At 40.5% G+C, this 26,363-nt stretch overlaps 1 protein-coding gene across 1 annotated transcript in view; it reads left to right on the forward strand.

The window, feature by feature from the left end:
- Positions 1-26,363, forward strand: part of PDK3 (pyruvate dehydrogenase kinase 3) — a gene marked incomplete at its 5' end in the record, with an annotated part of 70,378 nt that overhangs the window by 5,848 nt on the left and 38,167 nt on the right. The window contains 2 exons of the mRNA XM_079727567.1: positions 17,135-17,276; positions 21,248-21,319. Of these exons, the coding sequence (XP_079583693.1) occupies positions 17,135-17,276; positions 21,248-21,319 (214 nt within the window). The remainder of the gene's footprint in view (positions 1-17,134; positions 17,277-21,247; positions 21,320-26,363) is intronic.

A 26,363-nucleotide genomic window follows, 5' to 3' on the forward strand; every position in this document is an offset into this window, starting at 1 on the left:
TCCCCAGATATTGTCTATGGTTTTTGCTTTGTGCCTGTTAATGTTACATTTGCTGCTTAGATATCCTTAATTGTCATTTCGAGATGCACGCTTTAGGGTGCAGAGTGCTGCCCTTTGACTAGTTCAGTGCTTTTTGGCCTGGATTCATCCTTATGTGACATTGAGATCCGGAGCCCTATCTGCCTCTTGTTTTCATTTTCTGCTAGAGCATTTCTGAATTTCTTGAAATGTAGTATAAAGCTGGGTTTTGCTTTGTGAGTCAGACTTTTTCTTTTATGTGGTTAAGTTTAACCAGTTTATATTACTGCTATGACAGATCTGTCATCTGTAACGATAAACATCTATAATTTTCTTTCACTTTATGTTTTTAATACCTGTAATTTTTCTACCATATTATATATCTTGCTTTGTTTTGTTATATTTCTTTTAGTAATTAGGTTTGAATTTTTGGTTCCAGGGATTATCTTTCTACTGATTTATTTAGACTTTCTTTGTCCAATATGTCACCACTAGCCAGTTGAACCTATTGAGCCCTTGAAATGTGGCTGTTGTGACTGAGAAACTGAATTGATTTAATTTACATTTAAACTTAAAAGTGACACTTGATTCAGTTAATTGAAAACTTTTAAGTGTGTTAGAACAGTTTGGATATGTGAATCTACCTTAACTTTAAATTTGATGAAATCTAATTATGGGCCAATTATTTCTGATAGAAATTTAGCTTTTGAATTGAGATGTTAGTATGACACACACTGGATTTCAAAGACTTAATATAAAAAATACTAAAATATCTCAGTATGTTTCTGTATTGATTCCACGTTGAAATGGTAATTTTTTTGGGTATGTTGCATTAAATAAAACATCAAAAATTTCACCTGTTTCTTTTTATGTTCATATGGCTGCTAGGAAGTTTAAAATTACATGTGTGGCTCACAGGTTTCTATTGGACAGTGAGGCTTCAGACAGTATATATTAACTCCTTATAAGGAGTAATAGAAATATCACATTTTAATGTTCAGAATAAACATTTATTGATTTTATTTCTCAGTATAACTTTTACTCTTTTTTTCCTGTAAACCTGTTGCTCTCAGGAGTTTTGGACCAATTAACTGTCTTTGAATGGCAGTTAACTTTACCGTGGTTCTTTGTGATGTTTGCAAAAGCTTGAGGTCTTTCTGTTAAGTGGTTGTTAAGAATTTAAAGTTCTCTTAGCGATGTAAGAAAAGGAGAACTTGGACTGTATGACATAACTTAAAGATAGAACCTTCTGAATCTTGAATGAGTTCATAGGAAATGATTCACATTTTCATCTGGACATGCTTTTCATCTTTCAGCTTTACCCTCTCCACTTCAGGTTCCTTCATTAATCACTCTGATCCGCTCCCTACAGACTGACTTTCTGTTTTATTTCCCAGTTCCTTTGCACTCGTCTTTTGCACAGCTGCACTTGTATTAAACATATTTGCTTCTGGCTCCTGTTCTTTGATTTTATTCTAAACTGTCTCTTTCCAGAGGGTAGGCACTCACCTGTTCTTTGTACCCTTCTCACAGCTTCCTCGGCTGTTTGCTTTCTGCCCAGAGTGGGCGCTTCATAAGTGGTGATTATTGACTCCATCTAAAGGTTGTTAAACATTATGTCACTTTAATTTAGTCAGTTGTTACATAGGTCTAAACTTCTGTAATGTCCCCACATTTAAATATAGCATCTCTGAAATAAAACCACCAGAAGATAGGTTGTCTGACAATAGGTTGTCTGACAACTCTGTCTTCTTTTCACAGAAAAGATTTCTATCATAATTACACTGGTTCTCTGAACCTTGGAGCCTTTAGCTATTAGAAGGCAGCAACCAGTTTCCCTGTTTTTACTCTTCTTGAGGTTTGAAGGCCCAGCTGCCCTCTGTTTTCCTTAGAAAGTATTTTAAGATTCCAGTATCCACTGCGAAGTTGACTTTGGTTGCAAATGACTGCTTCGGAAAGCCTTGAGTTTGTAAGTCACGCTCCTTAAAGCCTGATTACTACTGGGGAGAAGAGTGGTTTTGTTTCTGGAGAAAATGAGGAGATTTTTGGGGTTTTGTTTTTTTTAAATTGTGTTAGGAAAAGAGAGAAGCAATGGCATTTTGTTTTTGAGTGTGTACATTTTGTACCTTTACATATATGTACATGACACACCTTTTCTGTAAGAGGTGATGTTCTTCTACTGTGAGGAGTTGCCAAGAATTAGACTAATCTGTTTAGAGACAGAAGCTAATGATTCAGAATTAAAGGGGAAGAGTACAATTTCATTTAGGGTAAAGATATCTAACGTGGCTTAATGCACCTTGATCAATATTTAAATTTAAAGAAAAATTGGCCTTTTGGGCCCTAAAGATCTGATATGACTGGATTTCAACCTAACCTGGTTTATCAGGCTCTGAGCGTTTAAGGTGTAGTTCCAGCTTTGTTCGTTCTCTTGGCAGTTTTGTATGCTTCTGAAGGGGAGACATGGCCACACGTCCTGACCTATTGATGACTGAGTGGTTTCGTCCCATTAAACTTCGGGAAGTTGATCAGATTGTTGAAAAGATTTGGGAAACCATGGTCTTATTACTGGATGGAATCAGAAAATATCACCACTTTTCCTTTTCATTTTACGTGCATTCTATTATTTTACTTCCATGATTATCTGATTCCAGAGTTGGGCAAATCCTTTTTTTTTTTTTTTGAATGCCATAGTCTAAGACAGGTTATCGAACTATAGCCCGAGGGCCAGCCACCTGTTTTTGTGTTACAATTAACAGACTGTATTTTTAAGAGTAGTTTTAGGTTCACAGCAAATACGGGCAGAAAGTACAGGGAACTCCCGTACACCAGTGTGGGACGTTTGTTACAGCTGATGAACCAACACTGATCCATCATTATCACCCAAAGTTGATAGTTTCTGTTAGCGTTCAGTCTTTGTGTTGCATATGCTCTGGCTTTTGGCAGCACCTATTTTTGTAAATAAAGTTTTATTGGACCACAGCCATGCCCATTGATTACATAGCATATGTGGCTTCTGTACCTCTGCAACAGCAGGGTTGAGTAGTTGCCACAGAGACGATTTGGCCCACAACGCCAAAATGTTTACCATCTGGCCCTTTACAGAAAGTTTGGACCTCTAGTCTAAGACAGTTTGGCTCCTTGTTAAAGAAGTGTGCAGTGATTGCTGTTAATTGGCATTTAAATGATAAAGCTCTGTTTGTCCCGCATGCTAGTAACAGTAAAACTTGGCTATCTGGAGTGTGACTTTTGGGGTAGCTAAGACTTTTCCAGGTGATCGGTGGCTTACCTATAGGGTATGTGCCCCTATGTGGAATTACCATGTGAAAGGCTTGGAGGGATTTTATAGTTTTAATCTCTAGGGCTGTCACCAAAGTTTAAGTTTACCGGTTTCTCCACAGCCCTGCCAAAATGAGGTTTTATGACTTCAATTGTATAATAGGTAACATAGAAGCTAAAAGTTTTATTTTTTCCCCTTGTGGGTTTATTTTGTGCATTTTGTTGTGTGTGAAGTGCCCTTGACCATTTAGTAACTGGACTCGGGAGTTTTAATCATTTGCATGCACTCCCTGTGTCTACTTGGCATAGTAAGCTATTGTGCTGTATATCTATTGTTTCCTCTTGTGCTCCCTTCTTTGGTAAAGTAATTATCAAAGTATACAACTAAAGGCGTTCGGAAAGAATATCACCTCTAATTCTTCCATCCATTTTTTGGTGATAGCGTTACATCTTTTGCCCATATATTTACATATGTTGACACTGATTATTGGTTTCCTTTTTATTTAGTGCACAGTCTGAGTTTTAATATACCCAGTCATTTACAATGCTTTTATCATGGTCAGATTTATCACCTAGAGCAGTATGTAAATTACCACTAAATCCCTCTGGAATTTGTTGCCATCTCTGTTGGGACGTTTGCAGTCAACTCACTTTTACTCTGTTCTGCTGTCCATTTGCATAGCAACAACTATTAAGACCTCACATCTTTCTGTCTTGTTGCTGTTTTATCACAAAGTTCACAGAATAGTTTATAGTTGTGGATTCTCTCCAAAAGGACAACTTTTCTGATTTCAACTAAATATCATATGATAACTTTTGCCTTGTAGTTTTTGTTAAAATTTGGTGGTGGCAGCTCCTTATTTATTACTTTAGATTTTTAGAAATTCTCGCTGTTCTTGCCCACTTATTCTTCTTGGTAAATTAGCTAAACTTATAGAAAATGTGCTAAGGGAACTGTGGATGGGGTACCTGGCGTTCATTGAAACTAGCCTGGAAGCATCTTCAGGTAGCCCGTTTCGCCATATTTGTGGCAGAGCTGGGTTTGATTGCCCTTCATATCCCTCGAGAACTCGTTTCCTAGTCATTGTCTCATCTTGACTGAGATTATTCTTTCTGCTGTAATGAATGGCACAAAAATTACAGCAAACTATGTATTATATATTACACAGGTCGATATTTACATTCCCTGTGATTGAATATTTGGGATTCTAACTCGGTAGATTATTTCCCTAAGCATCACCCAAGCAGTTGTGATTTTATTTTCAGTCTTAGACTTGACCTCTGATTCCACTCAACCATTTGAGTTGTACGAGTGTTTCTTTCTTTCTTACTAGGGCATGGAAGTCAGTATATAATAGTTTCACTGTTGGGAATAAATTGCTACGTATCTCTTAACATTTTCTCAAAGCATGAAGTTAAGTATTCCCATGTGTTGTTGGCCGGAAGACAGTAGGGCCCTTTCAAACGTGTAACATACATATCTTTTCCCAACAAATTATTACATCTTCATTGACCAGAGCATACTAAGGGTTTACCTGAACCTTTCCTTGGATCTGTTCTAGAAGAGTACAGTGTTTCCTTAAGCTTGGTAGCAGATATTCCTTAATACTTGACTGTGCACTTTGTATAAATTTGGTTAATTTCTCCTCTTCTGAGATGAAATAGAAAGCAAAGTGTCATTGCTATATTAACATTCCTATATTGGTCATGTAATGTGCTCAAGTGTGGTCAGTTTCCTAGGAGGCTGAAACAAAACTCAAACATGAAAATAGAGACTAAAAATAGATGGGTCAGTGAAAAAGTTGGGGATGCTTAATAGCCACTGTCTGAGCCTGAGGAGTTCTTTGGTTTATTCCCTTGTTGAATTTCCTGTGATTAGATGCTAGTCAGTGGATCTCAGTCCTGGGTGCTTGTGAGAATCATCTGGGGAGCTTCTAAAGTTAGTGCCACCTGTTCCCCCACCCTCACCCTGTAGAAGCCAATTACATCAATTTCTGAAGGTAGGGTCTAGGTGCTGGTATTTTTGACGACTTACCCAGCTGACTATAATGTGCTTCCAGAGTTAAGAACTGTGTTAGATCTGGTAAAAATTTTGCCCAAGAGCTGTGAACTACTTTAGGGGATAAAGTCTGTGAGATGCTGAAGGTTAACACTTAGGGAGTTTAGGCGTCCATTAGCATTTTTTTTTTTTTTTTTTTTTGGCTGCGCTGTGCAGCTTGAGGGATCTTCGTTCCCCAACCTGGGATTGAACCCGGGCCCTCAGCAGTGAAAGCACTGAGTCCTAACCACTGGACCGCCAGGGAATTCCCAGGAGTCCATCAGCATTTGTTGAACTTTCTGGATTCGGAATGGGGTGGAAAAAGAAGCACTGGGGAATTGTCGAGGCTTAGTTTCTGCCTTTGAGGGGCTTATAGGTAAATGAGAAGTTGAGACAAATATGTCAATATATATAGTCTATCCAAAATGCATGCATCCCATGAGTTTTTGGCATGCTTTCTCTACCTCTCCCTTGGAGATTCGTGTAATAGAAGTGGTTTCTGGGTATGTGTGAAGTGTCAACCCAATTGTCCTTTATCCAGAGCATCCTTGGAGGCTTTCTTTGTTTCTTTCTTAGTTTTTCGGTAGAAAACAACTATAATGTATGTGCTCTTTTTCTTGATTTCTAGCTCCTTTCATTGGCTACTCACTCCTAGCAATGCTCTCTCCAGAGTTGTCCCAGAATGTACATTAGGCAAGGTTGGTGTAGGATAAATAACTGTAAAGTGTACAAACCAAAATCTTATCCTCATAGATTGATTCAGTGGGAGCCTGAGCTTAGTGATCATCTGTCCAACCTCCCCAGTTTTACACATGAGAAAGTAGAAGCCCCGAGTAATGAAGAGAGTGCCCAAAGCATCAGCTAGTTGTTGACCTAACATCTTGGCTGCCTCTTCCAAAGTGAGCCAGAAATTATTCTTTCTAGGAGGCGAAGGGAACTTAAATTTGTGTACCGCTCTCCACCAGACACAATAGTAGTTAGATGTAGCTGTAATTCTCACAGCATCCAGGTGAAATAGATGTTTCCATTTTTTGGATGAAGACGCTGAAGCTTAGATGATTTAAGTATCTTGCCTAAGCAAAGTTAGGAGCAAAACCACAGTTAAAATGCAGGTCGGTTGAGCTTTTAAATGTATGCTTTTTTTCTTTCAACTTAACATACCCTTTCTTACCACATAATATACCATTTGCCACAGTGCAATTCTTTCTAGCAAATAGAGTCTCTATTAGTAATGCTTGGGGTCTTGTCTAAATTTGTTCTTTTAGACAATCTGGAAATTGCACAGTCTAATGTTTGTCTAGTCTTATCATTTCGGAGCTATCAGATTGCTACCTCCTTCATTTACTTACACTAGAAACAATTTTTATTCTGAGGACCCACACTTGTTAGTTTATTGTCTTGTTAGCCTATTGTCTCCCTCTGGAAATATGATAACGGGTCTATGTGGACTTGTACTCAAGGCTTGGTTTCTGGTGCCTACCACCAGTGCGAGCTTGGGCAAATCACTTAATCCCACTACACTTCAATGTCCTGATCTACAAAATGGAAACGATAGCATCAAATCATAGGCCTGTTGCACCCATGAACTTGAGAACATGCAGCACAGCGCATGGCACATGGTAGGTGCTCAGTAGCTGTTGGCTCTGCTTTTGTTATGGGAAGTTAGTGACACAGCATTAACCTGGACAAAGTCAGCTTCCTCTAAGAATGAAAACTGCATAGGGAGCTCTTAACCTTGAATGTTAATTATCTTAAAGTTTGTTGGCTGAAGGTCCCAGCTATATAAACTGATCATTTTCCAAGAAACATAGCACTTTCAGCTCATTTGTGCTTTTGAGCGTGACTGGCTTTGGATCTTCTTCATTCACTGTAATGGTTAACTTAAGGTTTTGCTTCAATTAACCTCAACGATGAGTACAGTGTGGCGTTTACTTAACTGTTCCTGCTTCCATGACAACAAGACATTCTGTAATCCACCGTTAGGACTAGATCCTAAACTCCTTTCTGGAATTAGGGTGATGTGGATGTGTGTGGTGGCTTTGGCTATGAGTGCTACTCATATGCTTTAGCTGGTCAAAGCTCTATTTGTGATGTCAGTTCTCAACACATCCTTGCCTTTTCTCTCCACTCTCTGGCCTGACACACAATATTGACAATTACTGTCACTTTATATCATCACCTTCCTGTCTACCTTTTGGCTCTTCTTCCCCTAACTATAAAGATTGGAATACCCCTAACCAGATATACAGAATGAAGTGATCTATTAGAGGAATTTACCATTGGCCAGCAAATATTATCTTGAACCCCTGAATTTTATTTGCTATTGTAAATTTATAGTGAAACTTACTAGGTATTTTAATTTTCAGTTCTAATCAGGAAATATTAAACACCTACAATGTGCCAGGTATTGTGCTGATGGACTGTTCAGTCTTTTGAGGAATCTTGGGATCCATGGGACATAGACCTCAGTGACTGGGGGTGATGACAGAGGGGTTGCCCAAGCCAAGGGCACAAATTGTGGGCCCATGGTGAAATCTACTCACAACTTGGTTTGGCCTTATCTGGCACACACAGGGGCAGGTTTCTCACTAATCTGTTCATGGATACATATATTTCAAAAGAGTCAACAAATAGGATCTCTCAAGAGAGAGGATCAAGGTACTAGCGGTTGTCGCTCATGTTCCCTCAGCACAGACACAGATCTCCTTCAGGGAAGGACCCAGTAACCCTCACTTACCTTAATTAAGAACCCTGTCATGATCACCCTGTACCCTCTTTTCTTAACAAGAGCATCAAAAACCATTACATGAAGAGTAGCATGGGCTTCAGCCCCCATTAGGAAGATCTGCATATAGTAGCACGTTCTGTATGAGATTTTTGTTTGTTTCTTTGTTTTTAGAATAGAATGGCTCTAGTAGGATGTTTTTCTTTAAAATAATAGAACGGCTCTAGTTATAGGAAGACCTTTTTCAGAAGACTGCTTTTTTCTTTAAAAACTCATTTTTTAAAAATTGAAGTATAGTTGATTTACAATGTGTTAATTTCTGTTGTACAACAAAGTGATTCAGTTACACATATATACGTTCTTTTTTAAAATATTCTTTTCCATTACGGTTTATCATAGGATTTTTAAAAATATTTACTTTTATTTATTTTCTTTTATTATTTTTTTGGCTGCTTTAGGTCTTTGTTGCGGTACACGGGCTTCTCTCTAGGTGTGGCATGCGGGTTTTCTCTCTCTAGTTGTGGCACGCAGGCTCCAGAGCACGTGGGCTCTGTAGTTTGCGGCATGCAGGCTCTCTGTTGAGGTGCACAAGCTCAGTAGTTGCACACGGGCTTAGTTTCCCCGCGGCATGTGGGATCTTAGGTCTCTGACCAGGGATTGAACCCGTGTCCCCTGCATTGGAAGGCAGATGCTTTACCACTGGGCCACCAGGGAAGTCCCTATCATAGGATATTGAATATAGTTCTCTGTGCTGTACGGTAGGCCCTTGTTGTTTATGCATTCCATGTATAAAAGCTCACATGTGCTCACCTCAACCCCCTTCCCCTTGGTAACCAGCAGTCTGTTCTCTATGTCCTTGAGTCTGTTTCCATTTTGTAGATAGGTTCATTTGTCATATTTAAAAAAAATTATTTACTTATTTATTTATTTTTGGCTGTGTTGGGTCTTTGTTGCTGTGCGTGGGCTTTCTCTAGTTGCGGCGAGCGGGGGCTACTCTTTGTAGTGGTGCACGGGCTTCTCATTGTGGTGGCTTCTCGTGTTGTGGAGCATGGACTCTAGGCACGTGGGCTTCAGTAGTTGTGGCACGCGGGCTCAATAGCTGTGGCTCACGGGCTCTAGAGCACAGGCTCAGTAGTTGTGACGCAGGGGCTTAGTTGCTCCACAGCATGTGGGATCTTCCCGGACCAGGGCTCAAACCCGTGTCCCCTGCATTGGTAGGCGGATTCTTAACCACTGTGCCACCAGGGAAGTCCCCATTTGTCATATTTTAGATTCCACATATAAGTGATACCATATGGTATTTGTCTGTCTGACTTCATTCAGTATGATAATCTCTAGGTCCATCCATGTTGCTGCACATGGCATTATTTCGTTCTTTTTATGGCTGAGTAGTATTCCATTGTATATATATACCACATCTTCTTTACCCATTCATCTGTCGATGGATATTTAGGTTGATTCCACGTCTTGGCTGTTGTGAATAGTGCTGCTATGAACATAGGGGTAGATGTATCTTTTTGAATTATAGTTTCGTCCAGATATATGCCAAGGAGTGGGATTGCTGGATCATATGGTAATTCTGTTTTTAGCTTTCAGAGGAACCTCCATACTGTTTTCCATAGTGGCTGCACCAACTTACATTCCCATCAACAGTGTACAAGGGTTTCCTTTTCTCCACCTCCTCTCCAGCATTTGTCATTTGTAGACTTTTTTTTTTTTTTTTTTTGTTTTGTTTTGTTTTGTTTTTGTTTTTTGCGGTATGCGGGCCTCTCACTGTTGTGGCCTCTCCCGTTGCGGAGCACAGGCTCCGGACGCGCAGGCTCAGCAGCCATGGCTCACGGGACCAGCCGCTCCGCGGCATGTGGGATCTTCCCGGACCGGGGCACGAACCCTTGTCCCCTGCATCGGCAGGCGGACTCTCAACCACTGCGCCACCAGGGAAGCCCTGTAGACTTTTTAATGATGGCCATTCTTACTGGTGTGAGGTGATACCTCATTGTAGTTTTGATTTGCATTTCTTTAATAATTAGTGATGTTGAGCATCTTTTCATGTGCCTATTGGCCATCTGTATGCCTTTGGAGAAATATCTCTTTCGGTCTTCTGCTCATTTTTGGATAGGGTTGTTTGGTTTTTTTTGTTGTTGAGTTTTAAAAGCTTTTAAATTACTGCATATTTCCCTATGTAAATATGCAATATTGTAATTTATTTGACTATTCCCTTATTGTTGGATACTTAGATTGTTTACAGTGTCTCTCCCAAACCTTTTATTTGGAAAATTTTCAGACCTCAGGAAAAATGATAAGAACAGTAAACACCCATGTTTAGCACCTAGATTCACCAGTTACTTTGCTCTATTTGCTTCTTCCCCCTTCCATCCACCCCTATCTGTATCTCCTTCCCTCCCTCTCTATATACACCTTTTTGGCTGAACCATCTTGAGAGTAAGTTGCAGATGTAATGACTACCTCTACATACTTACATATATATCCTAAGCATGAGAGTACTTTCCTAATAGCCATGATACAGTTATCACAGTGAATTTATCATTGATATTATAATATAATTGAATATTCACATTTCCTCTAATGGCTCATGGCTCCTATATTGGATAGTTGGGGTCTAGAACATACTCAGGAGGCACTGTGTCCCCAGGAGGGGCTTCTACCTCAGTAATGCAGCACCAGGGATAGAGGGCAGGAGTGACAGGTAGGACTGGCTGGGTGAAAATTGGAGAGTGAACCCGAAGTCTGCAAACAGAAGGGTTGCCCTCCATCCTGATCATCAGAACATTAATAGGCAGGCAGTTACCCCTAGGCCAAGTGAAGGGCAAGGAGGGGGTTCTTCTCCAAAGACACTGAAAGAACTGTTTAAGGAGAATAAGGGAAGCTGGTGTGGTGTTAGGACCCCACCCCAAAGCCCTGTGTAATCAGGTGTTTGGGTACTCACTTAGTCCTTAGGCTGCCTCACTGAACAAGCAAGGATCACCTGCCATCTGAGGGAAGCCTACAGCAAGAGAAACTAACATAAATAAATGGCCCCAAAGTGACTCCAGAGAAAACAAATTCAGGTAGTAGAAGAGTGCTTTAAAGTATAATGTGAGAAATAAATCATCTTGTACACCTCCTTATGAACATCTTGGGGCAGATGGCGTTTTCCAAAGATGGCCCTGACAAGGCTTTTCTATGATGTGCCCTTGCCAGCCCTCCACCAACGCAGGGGGTCTAATCCCTTCCCCCTGGAGTCTGGGCAGGCTACGGTTGCTTAGAACAGTTGAGTATGGCAGAAGGGGACTAGCTGTGTGACTTCTGTGGCTGGGTCATAAAAGGCCATGCAGCCTCTGCCTTGTTTACTGAAGCCATACAGGAATCCAACCAGCCCAAGGCCGCCATGCTGTGAGGAAGCCCATGGAGAGGCCACCTGACGATGCTTCAGTAGGCAATCTCAGTCAGTAAGTAATCGGCCCAAGGGTCAGATATGTGAGCTGGAAGCCTTCAGATAGTTCCAGCCCCCACCGTCCAGTCACTCTTCCAACGTTTAAGTTTTCCCAGCTGAGGTCCCAGACCAGCCTTCCCTCCTGAGTCTTATCTCAATTCCTGACCCACAGCATCTATGAACATAATAAATAGACATGGGGCTGAAAGAAATAGTGTAATAGCTGCATGTTGTTGGGGCATTGAGTTTGATAGGGAATGAGGTGTGTGTGAAATACCTGATCTTTGGCTCTTTGGCTCTGAAGTTTCTGGCTTGCTGTTAGTAATACTAACCCAAATGGCCCGGCCTAGAGTGGATGCAGCCTCAAGTTTGGTAGACTCCAAACCCACTACCTATTTTGATCTCTTTAAATTCAGAAATAAGTTTTCCCAAACAAAGGAAAACTGTTAAACTTCCCAGGCAGTGAAATAGTATTTCTGGACATGGAGTAAAACAAACATTTTCAAAGTATAAATGAAGCTAAAGAAAGAGGGGGGATTCTTTTGAAGGGTATTCACAATCATTTGGTAGCTCTCCATTCACACTTAAGATTGTGTCTTCTGAAAGACTATTCAGTTAATTATTGTTTATAGCCCTGGTAAGTTTGAGAATAAATTACTTATGCTAAAATTCAATGTTGTCAAAAGATTGAAATCTTATAAATACAACTGAAGCAAAATCAAAGAGCTGCCCCTGAAATATTATTTTCTCAGTTATATTTTACCCATTTTAACATGGTTAGTGGTAAAAATACATTGTAAACTCAAACGTTTAATTGACAGTAATTAGAAAAAGCAGCATTATTAGAATGAGTTGATCATTCTGTTGGGTTTTAGTGCCTTGCTGGTAATTTTTCCATTTTTTGCCCTCCTTTTCCACTCCCTGATTCCCTTGCTTACACTCCTAAAACATCCCCCACCAAGCCTTAAAGCTGAAAGATGTGGATAAAGATAGCCTTCAAGTAATCCAGACAGGAGACTACATTTTTGGGAGGCGTGTGCTCAGCTCTCTGCTTTAATTATAAGATACATTATCAGGTCACTTCATTAACCGAAGAAATAGTTGTTTTTTCTGCTTCCTGTAAATTAGTCGAAAAGAGGATTAGAGATTCACCAGAAATACATGCCACTGTGGAAACCAGGTATAAAGAATAAAGTCGGAACTCTTGCTCTCAGAAGGCTGGTCAAATGCTCCTTTCTTATCAGTGACCATCACTGAGAGGGCTCCCCGTATTAAATCAGAAGTCATTTATGGGGAAAAAAGAAAACCCAAAACTCATTTGTGTCTACTTAGTGCTCTGTGGTGACCTAAATGGGAAGGAAATCCAAAAAAGAGGGGATATATGTATACATATGGCTGATTGACTTCGCTGTGAATCTACTGAAACTAACAAAACATTGTAAAACAACTATACCCCAATTAAAAAAAAAAGTCATTTGTGTTTCTGTGTCTATTTATCCTGTGTCTTGGTGAACTGGAAAGCCATTTAGAACCTTTCTAGACAAAGCCAGTCATACCTTTTGCAAATGTAGTAATTGTCTCCGACTTCTCAGTGAAAGGGCAAAGTACGAAAAACAAACGGAAAACAGAAGAGAATTAAAGGGTCATCAAAAGAGGAAGAAAAACTGAAGAAATAACACAAGTGTATTTAAGCCAATGACTTATTTGCGTTCACGAAATCAGAATTTTCCATGCCTCTCACACACTGCTTCTTCATCTTTTTCTGAACTGATACTAGGGAAAATTTTAATCGGTAAATTTGAATAAGATGAAGTATATGGAGAAATGCAGAATAAAAATAGAAAATCAAAATTAAGGAATGTAGAGAAGCCAAGTAAGCGGGGAAAAAATGAAGTCAAATGACTGGGAAGAATAACTGGAAAATACTCAATATGCCAGAAGCCTTAGAAAAACAGAACCCTTTTGAGAGGACATTCAGTTAAAACCAAAAGTTTCTTTTTGGTAAGTTAACTAAAAACAGGATTGTTGGAACCCTTTGATTTAAACTGAATATTTAACATTAATACATAAGATAAAATACTTTCAACTTATATGAGGAAAACCACAGGAAGGTTAAAAAAAATCAGGCATTTCATATTTATTTTTAGGCTTACTAATTAACTAAAAAAGACTTATCCCCCTGTTTAAGCTGATGTATAATTAAGGTATCTGAGTACAAAGAATTCGTCTCTAAAGCTAAATTACAATGTAGGAGGCAAAACCTGAGATTTTGCAGGCACTCTTTTTTTTAAAGATACAAACTTCTGAAAGTATTCTCTATTCTTCCAGTAAATCATTGAGACACTCCCACAGGTGAGGCAGTCTAATCAGTGCCACTGGGGGCGGGGGTGGGGTGGTGGGGGTATAGAGACAAAGTTTCTTTCAACACTAGTTTATGAAAGGCTGATAATCCAAGAAGCCTAGAATAAATGCTGCCTGAAATTTTGGTTATTTCAGGCCACGCCTAGTAGTTAGTTGAGTCTTCCAGTTAGTGCAGAGTTGACCAATGGAAGCACCAAGGCCTTTATTTTAAAATAAATAAAATTGGATGGTAGGGACATGGAACATACTTTAATCCTTTTTTAATTATGTAGAATCATCAAATGAGCACAGGCGACCGCGCTGAACCAGAATGCAGTCACGCTCTCAGGGCTTAGTGAGCATCAGACTGTTTGATCTGGCACCCCATGGCCTTGGGCTGCTCTGCTTTATACAAGCCGGCATCATTAGTGATTGCGATTTAATGAGCCCCCTCTTCTCAGTTTTAAGAACCTGTTCATGTTAAATGTTAAATGCTTTTTAACCCTTGCTGCAACCTCTGTGAAATCGGTCCTGTTCTTATTTTATAGATGGCTACACCGAGGCTTTCACGTGTAATGACATTTGCCGGTGTTCACAAAGCCAGTGGATGCTCAGGACAGGATTCAAAGCCAAGTCTAACTCTGGCATCTGATCTCGGCATTACTGTTCTGCCAGACTGCAGTCTTTTTATCTGAATTCTGAAGTCCAAAAAGCTCAAAAAATTGAAGTTCTTTTTTTATACCTTTGCTGCCCAAACTAAGTCCGTGGCAAAACCTGGCCTGCAGTGATTTGGGGGCCGTGGTCTTCCCCTGCTCAGTGTCGACGTTCACAGATTGCGCTGTAGCTGCACTGTGTCTGTGGAGTAGACTGTTTCACGCAATGGATGCACGTACTCTTTTTAAAACTGAAAACCTTTCAATTCTGAAAGCCGTCTAGCCCTGTGGATTTCCAGAAGAGACGTGCACCTGACTGCCTCTCACCACCTGGCACCTGCCAGACCACTGTCACTTCCCCGACCCTCCCTCTTCACCCTACTCCCACCCCCAGCCCCACGCCCCCCACCATGCTGCTGATGTGCTGCTCCTCATGTGCTCTGGATGTGGAGGTTTAAGCATGTCAACTTTCAGTACCCCTAAAAACTCAGATAATTTTTCAGAATCCTAAGGTCATACTGCTATTTCCAGTTCCAGTTCAACACCACAGGGTTCTCGCTTCTTCCCCATTCCCTAACTTCCTTCTCCGCCATCATTTTTTTTGTGCTTTTTTTTTAAAAAAATGTCCTTTCTATTTAACCAGGATACAAGGTATTTCTCCTGGTATGTGCAACCGTACATGCACATTTTAACTTAGATAATAGGTCCTTCATTTTATAATGAGGTTCATTCTGAGTTTTGAAATATCAGCAGTTTTAGTGCACTTAAAATGATTCATCCATAAAAATTATATACAGAACATTTTAGGAATTATATATATATATATATATATATATATATATATATATATATATGTATATAAAATCTAAAGCAAAGCAGCCTGAATCATCTTAAGTGTTAATCATCTAAGGCCAAATGAATGTGTATGGAGTAAGTGTTGGAAGGTGATTGCTGAGATGTTACACTCCTCTTCCTTTTTTGGAGTATTTCCCTTAGGAGAAAAGGCAAAGGCAGAGTTATTGATTAAATATTTACTGGAGGCCTTCAATATACTACTCACTTCGAATGAGGTAAATGAGGGATGGGTTAAGAATTTAATCTTTTATTCTGACTTTTTTGGAAATGGAGAAGGGGGGCAGGGGGCAGTGGAGGGAAGAGGTTCTTCAGGTTCTGCAGATGACTCTCAAAAGTGGATTCTATGGGACTTCCCTGGTGGCCCAGTGGTTAAGACTCCACGCTTCCAGTGCAGGGGGGGCACGTGTTCAATCCCTGGTCAGGAAACTATGATCCCACATGCAGCACGGTTTGGCCAAAAAAACCCCAAAACAGTGGGTTCTTTTATTTCCAGTCTTATTCCGTGAGGACAGGAAAGAATTTGGCTGGAAGTGTTAGAATGGATTTACTTCTGAATCTCTATTGCTGCCTTCATCACATTTGGAAGAAAGAGGAGAGTTTGGAGGAGAAGATCGCTCGGTAAGCCCTGCTTCCCTCTCTCTGGGCTTGGCCCCGAGGTTGCCTAGTTCCCAGCGGCCTCCAGGGAATATGGGGCATCAGGCAGCCCTATCCGAATGTGAGAGAGTTGGGACAGATCCATCAGTATCACAGAGGACAGAAGAAGAACTAATGTTCGCTGAACACTTGATCTGCATCAGGCTCCATACATGTTGTCACATGTACTCTTTATCAAAACTGACGTTTCATCCCCATTTTACAGATGAAGGCAGCTGAGCCTCAGAAGTTAAGAAGCTTACCAAGGGTAAATGGAGAAGTTGAGGCTGAAGCACATTTTTGTCCCCAAAGCTCATGTCTTTTCTATCACATCCTCTATCCCCCAACTATCACCGGGTTTACAGCAAGGTTGGAGTTTGGGGGCAAGACCAGTCATGGAACTGCTCTGGTCACGTGGCAGCAGGGAAAGGGCTCGGGTTCCTCTTTCAGGTGGCCTGGTACCTTTTCTCTCACTGTGCCCTAGTTGTGTACATTGTGTGCACAGCCAGCGCAAGGCAATCAACAGAAGACTCCCTCCCTGAGCTCTGTCTTCCTAGTCAACACTGTATCTCCGTCCTCTTGGACATGCTGTAGTCCATCACTCCATTTCTGAGGGCACCTGTGAGCTGGCTTCTCAGGCACCTCCCGAGTCCTGTGTCTCGGTCAGAGCTGGGGTCTGTGGCTGCTTCCTGGTCACTGAAGAAACACATTCGAAGAAAATCTTAGGAAGCAGTCGGCCCGCAGTAGGTGAATAGTTGTGGAATGAATGGGTCTGTTGCCTTCTGGAAACCCCTGTGAACAGGAGTGGATTTACATGTTCTCCTACTTTTGTACTTGGCAGTTTTCCCACAGCGTTCATTTGAAAACAAATTCAGATTCTGTCCGAGGTTACTTTTATACCGCCACTGGTAACACTAGGGATGTATTTGTGCTGAGGGAAAAACACTGCTTTCAAGGTTGCCTCTTGGAATAAATGTTCTTTTTCTATTCTAATTAAATTATTTTCTTAAACTTGCTATTTCAGAGGATAAAGATTTAACTAGAGACTGCAATATTACTTAATTTTCTCTTCCCGACCAGTCACTGGGCTACCATGAGAACATTTTATTATTCCATCTGTTAGATTATAAAATCATGGAACATTTTTCATCTCTTAATAGGGAGAGATAATGCGTGTGAGAAAACTTCATATATGTTCCTACGAAAGGAGCTTCCTGTGCGCCTGGCTAACACGATGAGAGAAGTTAATCTTCTGCCAGATAACTTGCTTAACCGCCCTTCGGTGGGATTGGTTCAGAGTTGGTAAGTAAATAGTGTGGCTTCAGATGGGTCTACCCAGAATGCTCTGAACATTTGGCATTGGGACCATTCTCCCTACAAGTACACGTACTGCTTTTGTGGGAATGAGTCATTCAGGATAGCTGGGTTTCCCAGGTAATTAAAAGTTGGGTTTTTTAAAATTTTAACTGACAGTGTATAATTGTCCTAAGGAAAATACTTTTCAACGGTACTAGACACTTTCTCGACTTTTCAAATTTTTTTCTGGTTATAAATGTGATTTTTCATTGAAGAAAATGGGAAAGTACAGAAAAAAAATATAAAAGAATAGCAATGCAGTGTCCCATGTGAGCAGATCTGCAATTCTTTGGATGGGGGGATGTTGCTGCTTTGATCCAGTCTCTGCCGTGTTTTTTTCTGTTTTCCTTTTAAAGAAGTTTTTAGAAGACAGTACTTATTTTAGGACAAATTAAGTCATTTAAAGGGGAACCTCCCATGTGAAAAATATGAGCAACCTGCTGTGCCTCATCTCCCCCATGAAAGTCTGAACTATCTTCACAGAGTATGTTAGCATTCAGTCAGGTGTAGCTCTGATGCTTAAAGCACGTGCTGTCTAATTGAGGAAGTTGAATTTGTGACTGAACTGCCCACTCAGTAGGCAGAGTGGGATGGGTGAGTGGTAGGAGGGAAGAGCAGGTGGTGTATTTTTAGAAAGGGATTTGCATAGATTTGAGAAGCGCTTGCTTGTCTCCTCTGTATTCTACAAGCAAAGAAGAAGTCCCCGTGGAGAAAGCTGGAGGGGTTCAGGAGGCCAGTTGCACAAAGTGCTCTCAAGCCAGCACTGAGGAGGTGCCATGGGGGCCTGGGGGAGGGAGGTGCAGACTGTGGTCTGTGCTGCCCCTTGGTGCGGTGGGGGTGTGGAACTGACAGGGACAGGGAGAGCACTTTAGGGGACAGGAATGATGTGGACAGATATGGGGAGAGCGGAACCATGAATTAGTTGGCATCTAGAGTATTAACGGAGGCCGGGCTACTGAAAGAAGATGGCCATTCAACAAGTCATTCCTCAGTAATACTGATTATAAAAAATTCTTAGGGTTGAGAATGAATCGTCTGAGAAACACTCTATTGGGTGGTCCGTTCTTGTCCCAGACAAGCAGCAGCCCCTCACCGAGGCAGGCGCAGGGGACCCGGGACCCCAGAAAGCTCAAAGAGGTGGCGACCATGGCTCCCATCTTAAGGTCACTTGGATTCTACCATAAACTCATAGCTTGTTTCAGGAACAGCAATACTTGTTTGCATGAGACTTCTTTATTGCTCCAAGACCATGATTAGAGATTTTCCAGCAGAAAGTATATAAGCACTCCTGGGGGCCAGCTACTGTGCTGGCAATTCTAGGTAAGCTAGCTGACTTTCAAGTCCCCAGTCATGGTGGCAGTGACAGTCAAACATTTACTATCACTTATGTAAAAATCACTTCAGGGGATTCAGAGTGAATTGCTGGCAAATTGTTGACTCACATTACTGAGTCAGCTCCTTTTTTTTTTTTTTTTTTTTTGGTCTCCTTACTATTTCTCTTCCATAGCCATTGCAAACGTGTATGTTACTTCTTCCCTTTCTTTTTTAAACATTCAATTTTGAAATAATTGCGGTTTTTTGTTTTTTTTTTTTTGCGGTACGCGGGCCTCTCACTGTTGTGGCCTCTCCCGTTGAGGAGCACAGGCTCCGGACGCGCAGGCTCAGCGGCCATGGCTCACGGGCCCAGCCGCTCCGCGGCATGTGGGATCTTCCCAGACCGGGGCACGAACCCGTGTCCCCTGCATCGGCAGGCGGACTCTCAACCACTGTGCCACCAGGAAAGCCCAATAATTGCGTATTTAACAGAAGCGTTTGCAAGACTAGTAGCAAGAATTCCCATATCCTTGCACCCAGATTCACTAATTGTTAACATTTGGCAACATTTGTTCTATCATTCTCATTCATATTCTCTCTCCTTCTCTCAATATATATATATGTATGGTACACACATACACACATAAAATACACTTTTTTTCTGAACCATTTGGATTAATGGTACACATCATGCCCCTTTACCCCTAAATACTTTAGTGTATATCTCCTTAGAACAACTCTTAGAAAACCACAGTTTGATTATTCAATTTGGGAAATTTAACATTGATACAGTAGTATCTAATATGTGGACCCTACTATCTTTCATCAGTTGTCCTAATAGTGCTTTTCTTTTTAAGCAATCCCCACCCCCACCCCTGATTTATGAATCCAGTTCAGGATCATGCATTGTGTTTACTTGCCATTTCCTTTTCCTCTTGAAAGCAAATCTTAAGTATAACAGGCCGTGAAGCCCACCTCGGTCAGTGTTCTCCTTGCTTTCTTGACTTTCAGGCTAGGAAGCTCAGCATAATCTTTGACTCCTTTCCATTTATGACTTTGCCCTTTAAATGAACTATCCCCTTTTGGAAGGATAGGATGCCTGCCTGAAATTCTGCTGACATGTGGCAGGGCAGAGGGCATCACTGTGGATGGCTGACTGTGGCCTCTCAGGGTGGTTTAACTTAGTGATTATAACAACGTCTAATTCATAGCCTTATATGCCCAGAAGCTTTTAAAAAAATATACCCAGTAATGAACATACTTTAGTATCATGCGTTGTCACAAAGTTCAGGTGAGGCTGATTAATAAAACGTCCTTTATGTATTTATAAGCTTAACAGTCATTTTTAGTTACTGGCGTGCCCTTATCCTCTGTCCACGGTGGGATAGTAGGATTAGTAGTCATTAATTATTAGAAATAATTAGAATAAGGGATAATTTTTTCAGGACATGTTAAGACCCAAAGCAGAGCTCATACACCTCTAAGTAATTGGAATCTCTGAATCCCCACCAGATCCGGCAGGTCCAGTCTGGCTGTAGCTGCTACTGTAATGTGCCTCTCTAAGTCCCATTTTTCCTCTGTCCTCCAGATCTTTGTTGGACATATTATTTCTTACACTGGCCCTGACTGAGATATGTCAGTATTCTTAATCCAGAAGCTGTTTCTGAGGGCCTAAGAGGAATTCTTTCTCCTTCATTACATGTTGATGAAACTAGGTTAACTCTGAGAAGGAACCTTCTTTATTTCTAGCTCTAGGTTCTTTTTTTTTTCCCCTTTTCCTGCTGTGCCATGCAGCTTGCAAGATCTTAGTTCCCCAACCAGGGATTGAACCCAGGCCCGTGGCAGTGAAAGCACCGCGTCCTAACCACTGGACCGCCAGGAAACTCCCCTAGTTCTAAGTTCTTAGCATGCACTTCAGGGTCACACATGTGCTTCTTAAATTTTCTGTGCCCTTTTTTTGGTAATCAAACTATAGACTTGGTGGATCAGTTAGGACATGTGTGTTAGCAAGTAGCAGAAAATCCAACTAAACCTGGCTTAAGCAATAAATTGTAACTATAAGATCCAGCCATAGGATGAGGTTTTGGTGTTGGTTTGATTCAGAGATTCACGAGATTATCAAGGCCCTACTTTGCATGGGGTCGGCTTCATTTTCTGGCTGGATTTTCTCCTGGTGACAGAATAGCTGCAGCAGTTCCAGGCTTTACATCCATGGACCACATTGCCCAAAAGCAGAGCAAGTTAATTTCTCTCCCAAAGACCGCCAGCAAGTCTGCTCTCTTATTTTACTGGCCTGAATCGAGGCAGTGATGTCCATTCCTGAGCCAATCCCTGTGTTCAGGGAAATGCGACTCAGTGACAGGCTTAGGCCAGAACTATCGGACTAATTAGGAATTAGTGACAAGAGAAATAGGATTACCCAGAGAAAAACCGGGCCACCCAGGAGCTTTGCATGGTATCAGCTTCCCCGGAAGCACTTGGGCTACATGGCAAGTGGAGGGGATTGGATGGATACCTGGGTGGCAATTTAATGTACTCCTAGGGAAAAGGGAAAGGAGGATGGATGTAGGGTAGGCAACTAACACAGTATCTCTTTTTTTCAGGTATATGCAGAGTTTTCTTGAACTTCTAGAATATGAAAATAAGAGCCCTGAAGATCCACACGTCTTGGATAAGTAAGTATGGTACCAAACTTACCTGAAAGTCAAGATATCTAGGTTAAAAAGTGTTTTGGTAAATGGAACTCATGTCATTAAGAACCAAGAAGTACAACTTGGACGAAAGCATTAGGTTTCTTAATGGGTAACAGCTCAACGTTGCAGTTTTTTAAAATTTGAGTTAAGAATTTAACATAGTACCAAGGGAATAATGACCCTTCCAGTTACGCTTCATGATCTGATTCTTAATACCTGTCTTCTGGTGAACTGGTGCTGGGCACTCACTGTAAATATTGCAGTAAATGTTCCACCTAGTGGTAGTTTTAAGAATGCACTGGCCTCTGTGTATACATGAGTTTATGTACTTAGTCCTTTACAATTTGTTTTTAAATTTTCAATGCGATATTACATTTGAGCTCAGAGAATCAATAATGCTTTTATTTTGGAGCAGCATAAAGGAGTATGCTATTAATATAACAGCTATTCTGAATTCTGTTGCTGCTGTTAGGCACAAAGTCTGCTAAATTCTCCTGCTCATGGAAAATATTTCTGGTTTTTCCTTTTCATTTAACCGGGAAACGCTGACCCTAGCTCTGAGTGTGGTTTTTTCACCAAGAGAAATTGTGTCCCCTTCATATTACTTTCCTCCTCTTTCACGTACCCGTCACCGAATGCATATGGCAGGCCTGTTGTGTTGAGGAATTTCTTTCTAAGTAGAAACCTGACCCACATCATTGTGACACCAAATGCCTTACATGTAGCTGTTCCATAAAAAGAACTAAGGAGCACCGTGTTACATAAGAGGCCTTAGCTGGAGGCATTTAACCCAGCTCTCTCAATTCACAAATAAGAAAACTGAGGTCCAAGATGTGTGGTGACTTCCCCAAGATTGTCCCATTAGTTAGGAGCAGAGCTGGATCTGTAAATCATGTTTCCTCTTCCTTGGTACATTGCTCTTTGCAGTGCGCCACACTGCCGGGACTGCTGGTCTGAGTCATGAGTAGCTAGCTGAAATGTAGTTACAGATTAAAATACAAAGGGAAAAGAGTCCTGACCTGTTTTATACTTTGCTAGGTGTTTTGCTAATGGGTCTATGAAATGTGGAAGGGGAGGCATTGGATTAGAGCCCCCAGCTGTAATGTTTTCCTTGTTGTAAGCCCTTGCTGTCCTTTAAGTTATCAAAGTTAAATAAATCGAACTCAGAAGTTGGTTTCTCAAAAGTCATTAGCTAGTGACAGTTTGGCTGATATCCTCCAAATTAGCACTGACCTCTATAGCTTCAAATTTGGGGATATAGATTTGTGGAAGTTCATGATATTAAATTTCTGCTGTGTGTTTCCTGGAGTCCCGTCTCAGTTTCTGGAACAGGTTATCAGTCAGATGCGATTTATGGACGCGAGCCTGCTTTGCAAACTGCCAAGTGCTGGATCCGATGTGTACGAGATTGTAATGATAATAGCTCTCGCTCAGTGACGTTTAGTAACTTGTCCAGGTTGCCGTGAAGCTAGTTAAGAGACTTGGGATTGTAGAAGCCTGATGTTTTCAGTGAAGGAAGGAGTGGGGAGTTCTGCTCAGCGTAGCAGCCTCTTCTTATCAGTGAGAGGTTACATAGCAGTCATGGGCAGGGAAACCATTTAAGTAAAGTGAAAGTAGCTTAGAGGACAAGGATGTTTGTCATAATGATAAAGTTTAGAAGAGCCCCAGAAGATTGGAGAAGTAGTCTGAGAATTGAACCATTGAAGCAAGTCTCCTCCCCTCAGGTAAGTTGAGGCACTTTTCTACTGTAATGAATTGTTTCAGTTTAGTAATATTTAATTTATGAATACGATGGGAAGAGCATTATGTAAAGGATAAATGGTCCATTAGAAAATTTCTTGTGAATATTATGACCTTCTAATTTCTGAGTTGATTTATTCATCTTTGCTGTCTTTGCACATATGTGTTTGTTACAGAAATATTTCATCATTGAGAAAAATAAGACTATTTGGGTAAATAAGGTCACTCCAAACTTCCATTACCGGGGGACAACCACTGTTAACATTTTCCTTCCATTTACACTTTTAACTAGGCATATATATTTCTATATGTGTAGAATGTGTGTGTGTGTGTTTTACAAAAATAACAGTGTCAGCATTATAGATCTACACCATTATTAGTAGTTTCATAGTGGTCCATCTGCAGATAACTCATGTGATTTGACCTCCTGTCATTGGGTTTTAGAATAGTTCGTGGTTTTCTTGCTACTATAAGCAGTGCTCTAAAGAACAGCTCTTAAATACAGCTGTTGGCCTTGTCCAGTTATTTTCCTAGAATCAATTCCTGGGAGTGGAATGACTTTCTTTGGGCTTTTGATATAGGCTGCTCAATTGCCCCTAGAAATGCATCAGTTATGCTCCCACACTCTGGCAGACAGTGGTTATTCTTTGCCAGTCTGTAAGCGGAGAATAGTGTTGCATTGTTTTAATTTGCTTTTCTTTTATTATTTTGAAGGTGAAGTTGTTGGTGTTTGCGTTTCCTCTGGTACATTTTCTATTGATACCAGGCCCCTTGCCTAGTTTTCTGTTAGGGTGGTCATCTTTTCCTTCACTAAGAATAGTAGCTCTTGTGAATATATTTTTCCCAGCTTTCACTTTTTTTTGACTTTATAATGTGTGTCCCTATAAAATTGCTGAAATCCTGCATAGTCCTATTATTTGTTTCATCATGGTTTCTGCCTTTGGTATTAGAACAGCCTCCCTTTACTCCAAGGTTATATACTTATTCAGCTGATTTTCTTTTTCCTTTTCTACAGTTTCACCCTTTTACATTTAAGTCTTTTAACCCATTTTGGGGCTTAAAGTTTAAAATTGAGGTATGACTTAAATTGTTAGCCAGCTGTCCCACCTAATTTGTTTCCCTACTGACTTACATTGTCACTTTATTGATATGCTGAATTTTTACACACACATACTCATTCACCCTGGATCCTGGTTCCAGGCTTCTTATTTGGTTCCATTGACTTGTCTTCCTGTTCTTAGTTACCATTCTCAATATATTTTTGCCTCTGCACCTTTACAGTAATATACTGGAATTCTTTTTTTTTTTTTTTTTTTTGCATCTTTATTGGAGTATAATTGCTTTACAATGGTGTGTCAGTTTCTGCTTTATAACAAAGTGAATCAGTTATACATATACATATGTTCCCATATCTCTTCCCTCTTGCGTCTCCCCCCACCCCACCCTCCCTATCCCACCCCTCCAGGCGGTCACAAAGCACTGAGCTAATCTCCCTGTGCTATGCAGCTGCTTCCCACTAGCTATCTACCTTACGTTTGGTAGTGTATATATGTCCATGCCTCTCTCTCGCTTTGTCACAGCTTACCCTTCCCCCTCCCCATATCCTCAAGTCCATTCTCAAGTAGGTCTGTGTCTTTATTCCTGTCTTACCCCCAGGTTCTTCATGACATTTTTTTTCTTAAATTCTATATATATGTGTTAGCATACGGTATTTGTCTTTCTCTTTCTGACTTACTGCACTGTGTATGACAGACTCTAGGTCTATCCACCTCATTACAAATAGCTCAATTTCGTTTCTTTTTATGGCTGAGTAATATTCCATTGTATATATGTGCCACATCTTCTTTATCCATTCATCGGATGATGGACACTTAGGTTGTTCCCATCTCTGGGCTATTGTAAGTAGAGCTGCAATGAACATTTTGGTACATGACTCTTTTTGAATTATGGTTTTCTCAGGGTATATGCCCAGTAGTGGGATTGCTGGGTCATATGGTAGTTCTATTTTTAGTTTTTTAAGGAATCTCCATACTGTTCTCCATAGTGGCTGTACCAATTCACATTCCCACCAGCAGTGCAAGAGTGTTCCCTTTCTCCACACCCTCTCCAGCATTTATTGTTTCTAGATTTTTTGATGATGGCCATTCTGACTGGTGTGAGATGATATCTCATTGTAGTTCTGATTTGCATTTCTCTAATGATTAATGATGTTGAGCATTCTTTCATGTGTTTGTTGGCAGTCTGTATATCTTCTTTGGAGAAATGCCTATTTAGGTCTTCTGCCCATTTTTGGATTGGGTGGTTTGCTTTTTTGTTATTGAGGTGCATGAGCTGCTTATAAATTTTGGAGATTAATCCTTTGTCAGTTGCTTCATTTGCAACTATTTTCTCCCATTCTGAGGGTTGTCTTTTGGTCTTGTTTATGGTTTCCTTTGCTGTGCAAAAGGTTTTAAGTTTCATTAGGTCCCATTTGTTTATTTTTGTTTTTATTTCCATTACTCTAGGAGGTGGGTCAAAAAGGATCTTGCTGTGATGTATGTCATAGAGTGTTCTGCCTATGTTTTCCTCTAAGAGTTTGATAGTTTCTGGCCTTACATTTAGGTCTTTAATCCATTTTGAGCTTATTTTTGTGTATGGTGTTAGGGAGTGATCTAATCTCATACTTTTACATGTCCCTGTCCAGTTTTCCCAGCACCACTTATTGAAGAGGCTGTCTTTTCTCCACTGTATATTCTTGCCTCCTTTATCAAAGATAAGGTGACCATATGTGCATGGGTTTATCTCTGGGCTTTCTATCCTGTTCCATTGATCTATATTTCTGTTTTTGTGCCAGTACCATACTGTCTTGATTACTGGAGCTTTGTAGTATAGTCTTAAGTCAGGGAGCCTGATTTCTCCAGCTCTGTTTTTCTTTCTCAAGATTGCTTTGGCTATTCGGGGTCTTTTGTGTTTCCATACAAATTGTGAATTTTTTTGTTCTAGTTCTGTGAAAAGTGCCAGTGGTAGTTTAATAGGGATTGCATTGAATCTGTAGATTGCTTTGGGTAGTAGAGTCATTTTCACAATGTTGATTCTTCCAATCTAAGAACATGGTATATATCTCCATCTAGTTGTATCATCTTTAATTTCTTTCATTAGTGTCTTATAATTTTCTGCATACAGGTCTTTTGTCTCCTTAGGTAGGTTTATTCCTAGATATTTTATTCTTTTTGTTGCAATGGTAAATGGGAGTGTTTTCTTGATTTCACTTTCAGATTTTTCATCATTACTGTATAGGAATGCCAGA

Source organism: Hyperoodon ampullatus (genome assembly GCF_949752795.1).
Source record: "Hyperoodon ampullatus genome assembly, chromosome: X".
Classification (NCBI taxonomy): Eukaryota; Metazoa; Chordata; class Mammalia; order Artiodactyla; family Ziphiidae; genus Hyperoodon; species Hyperoodon ampullatus.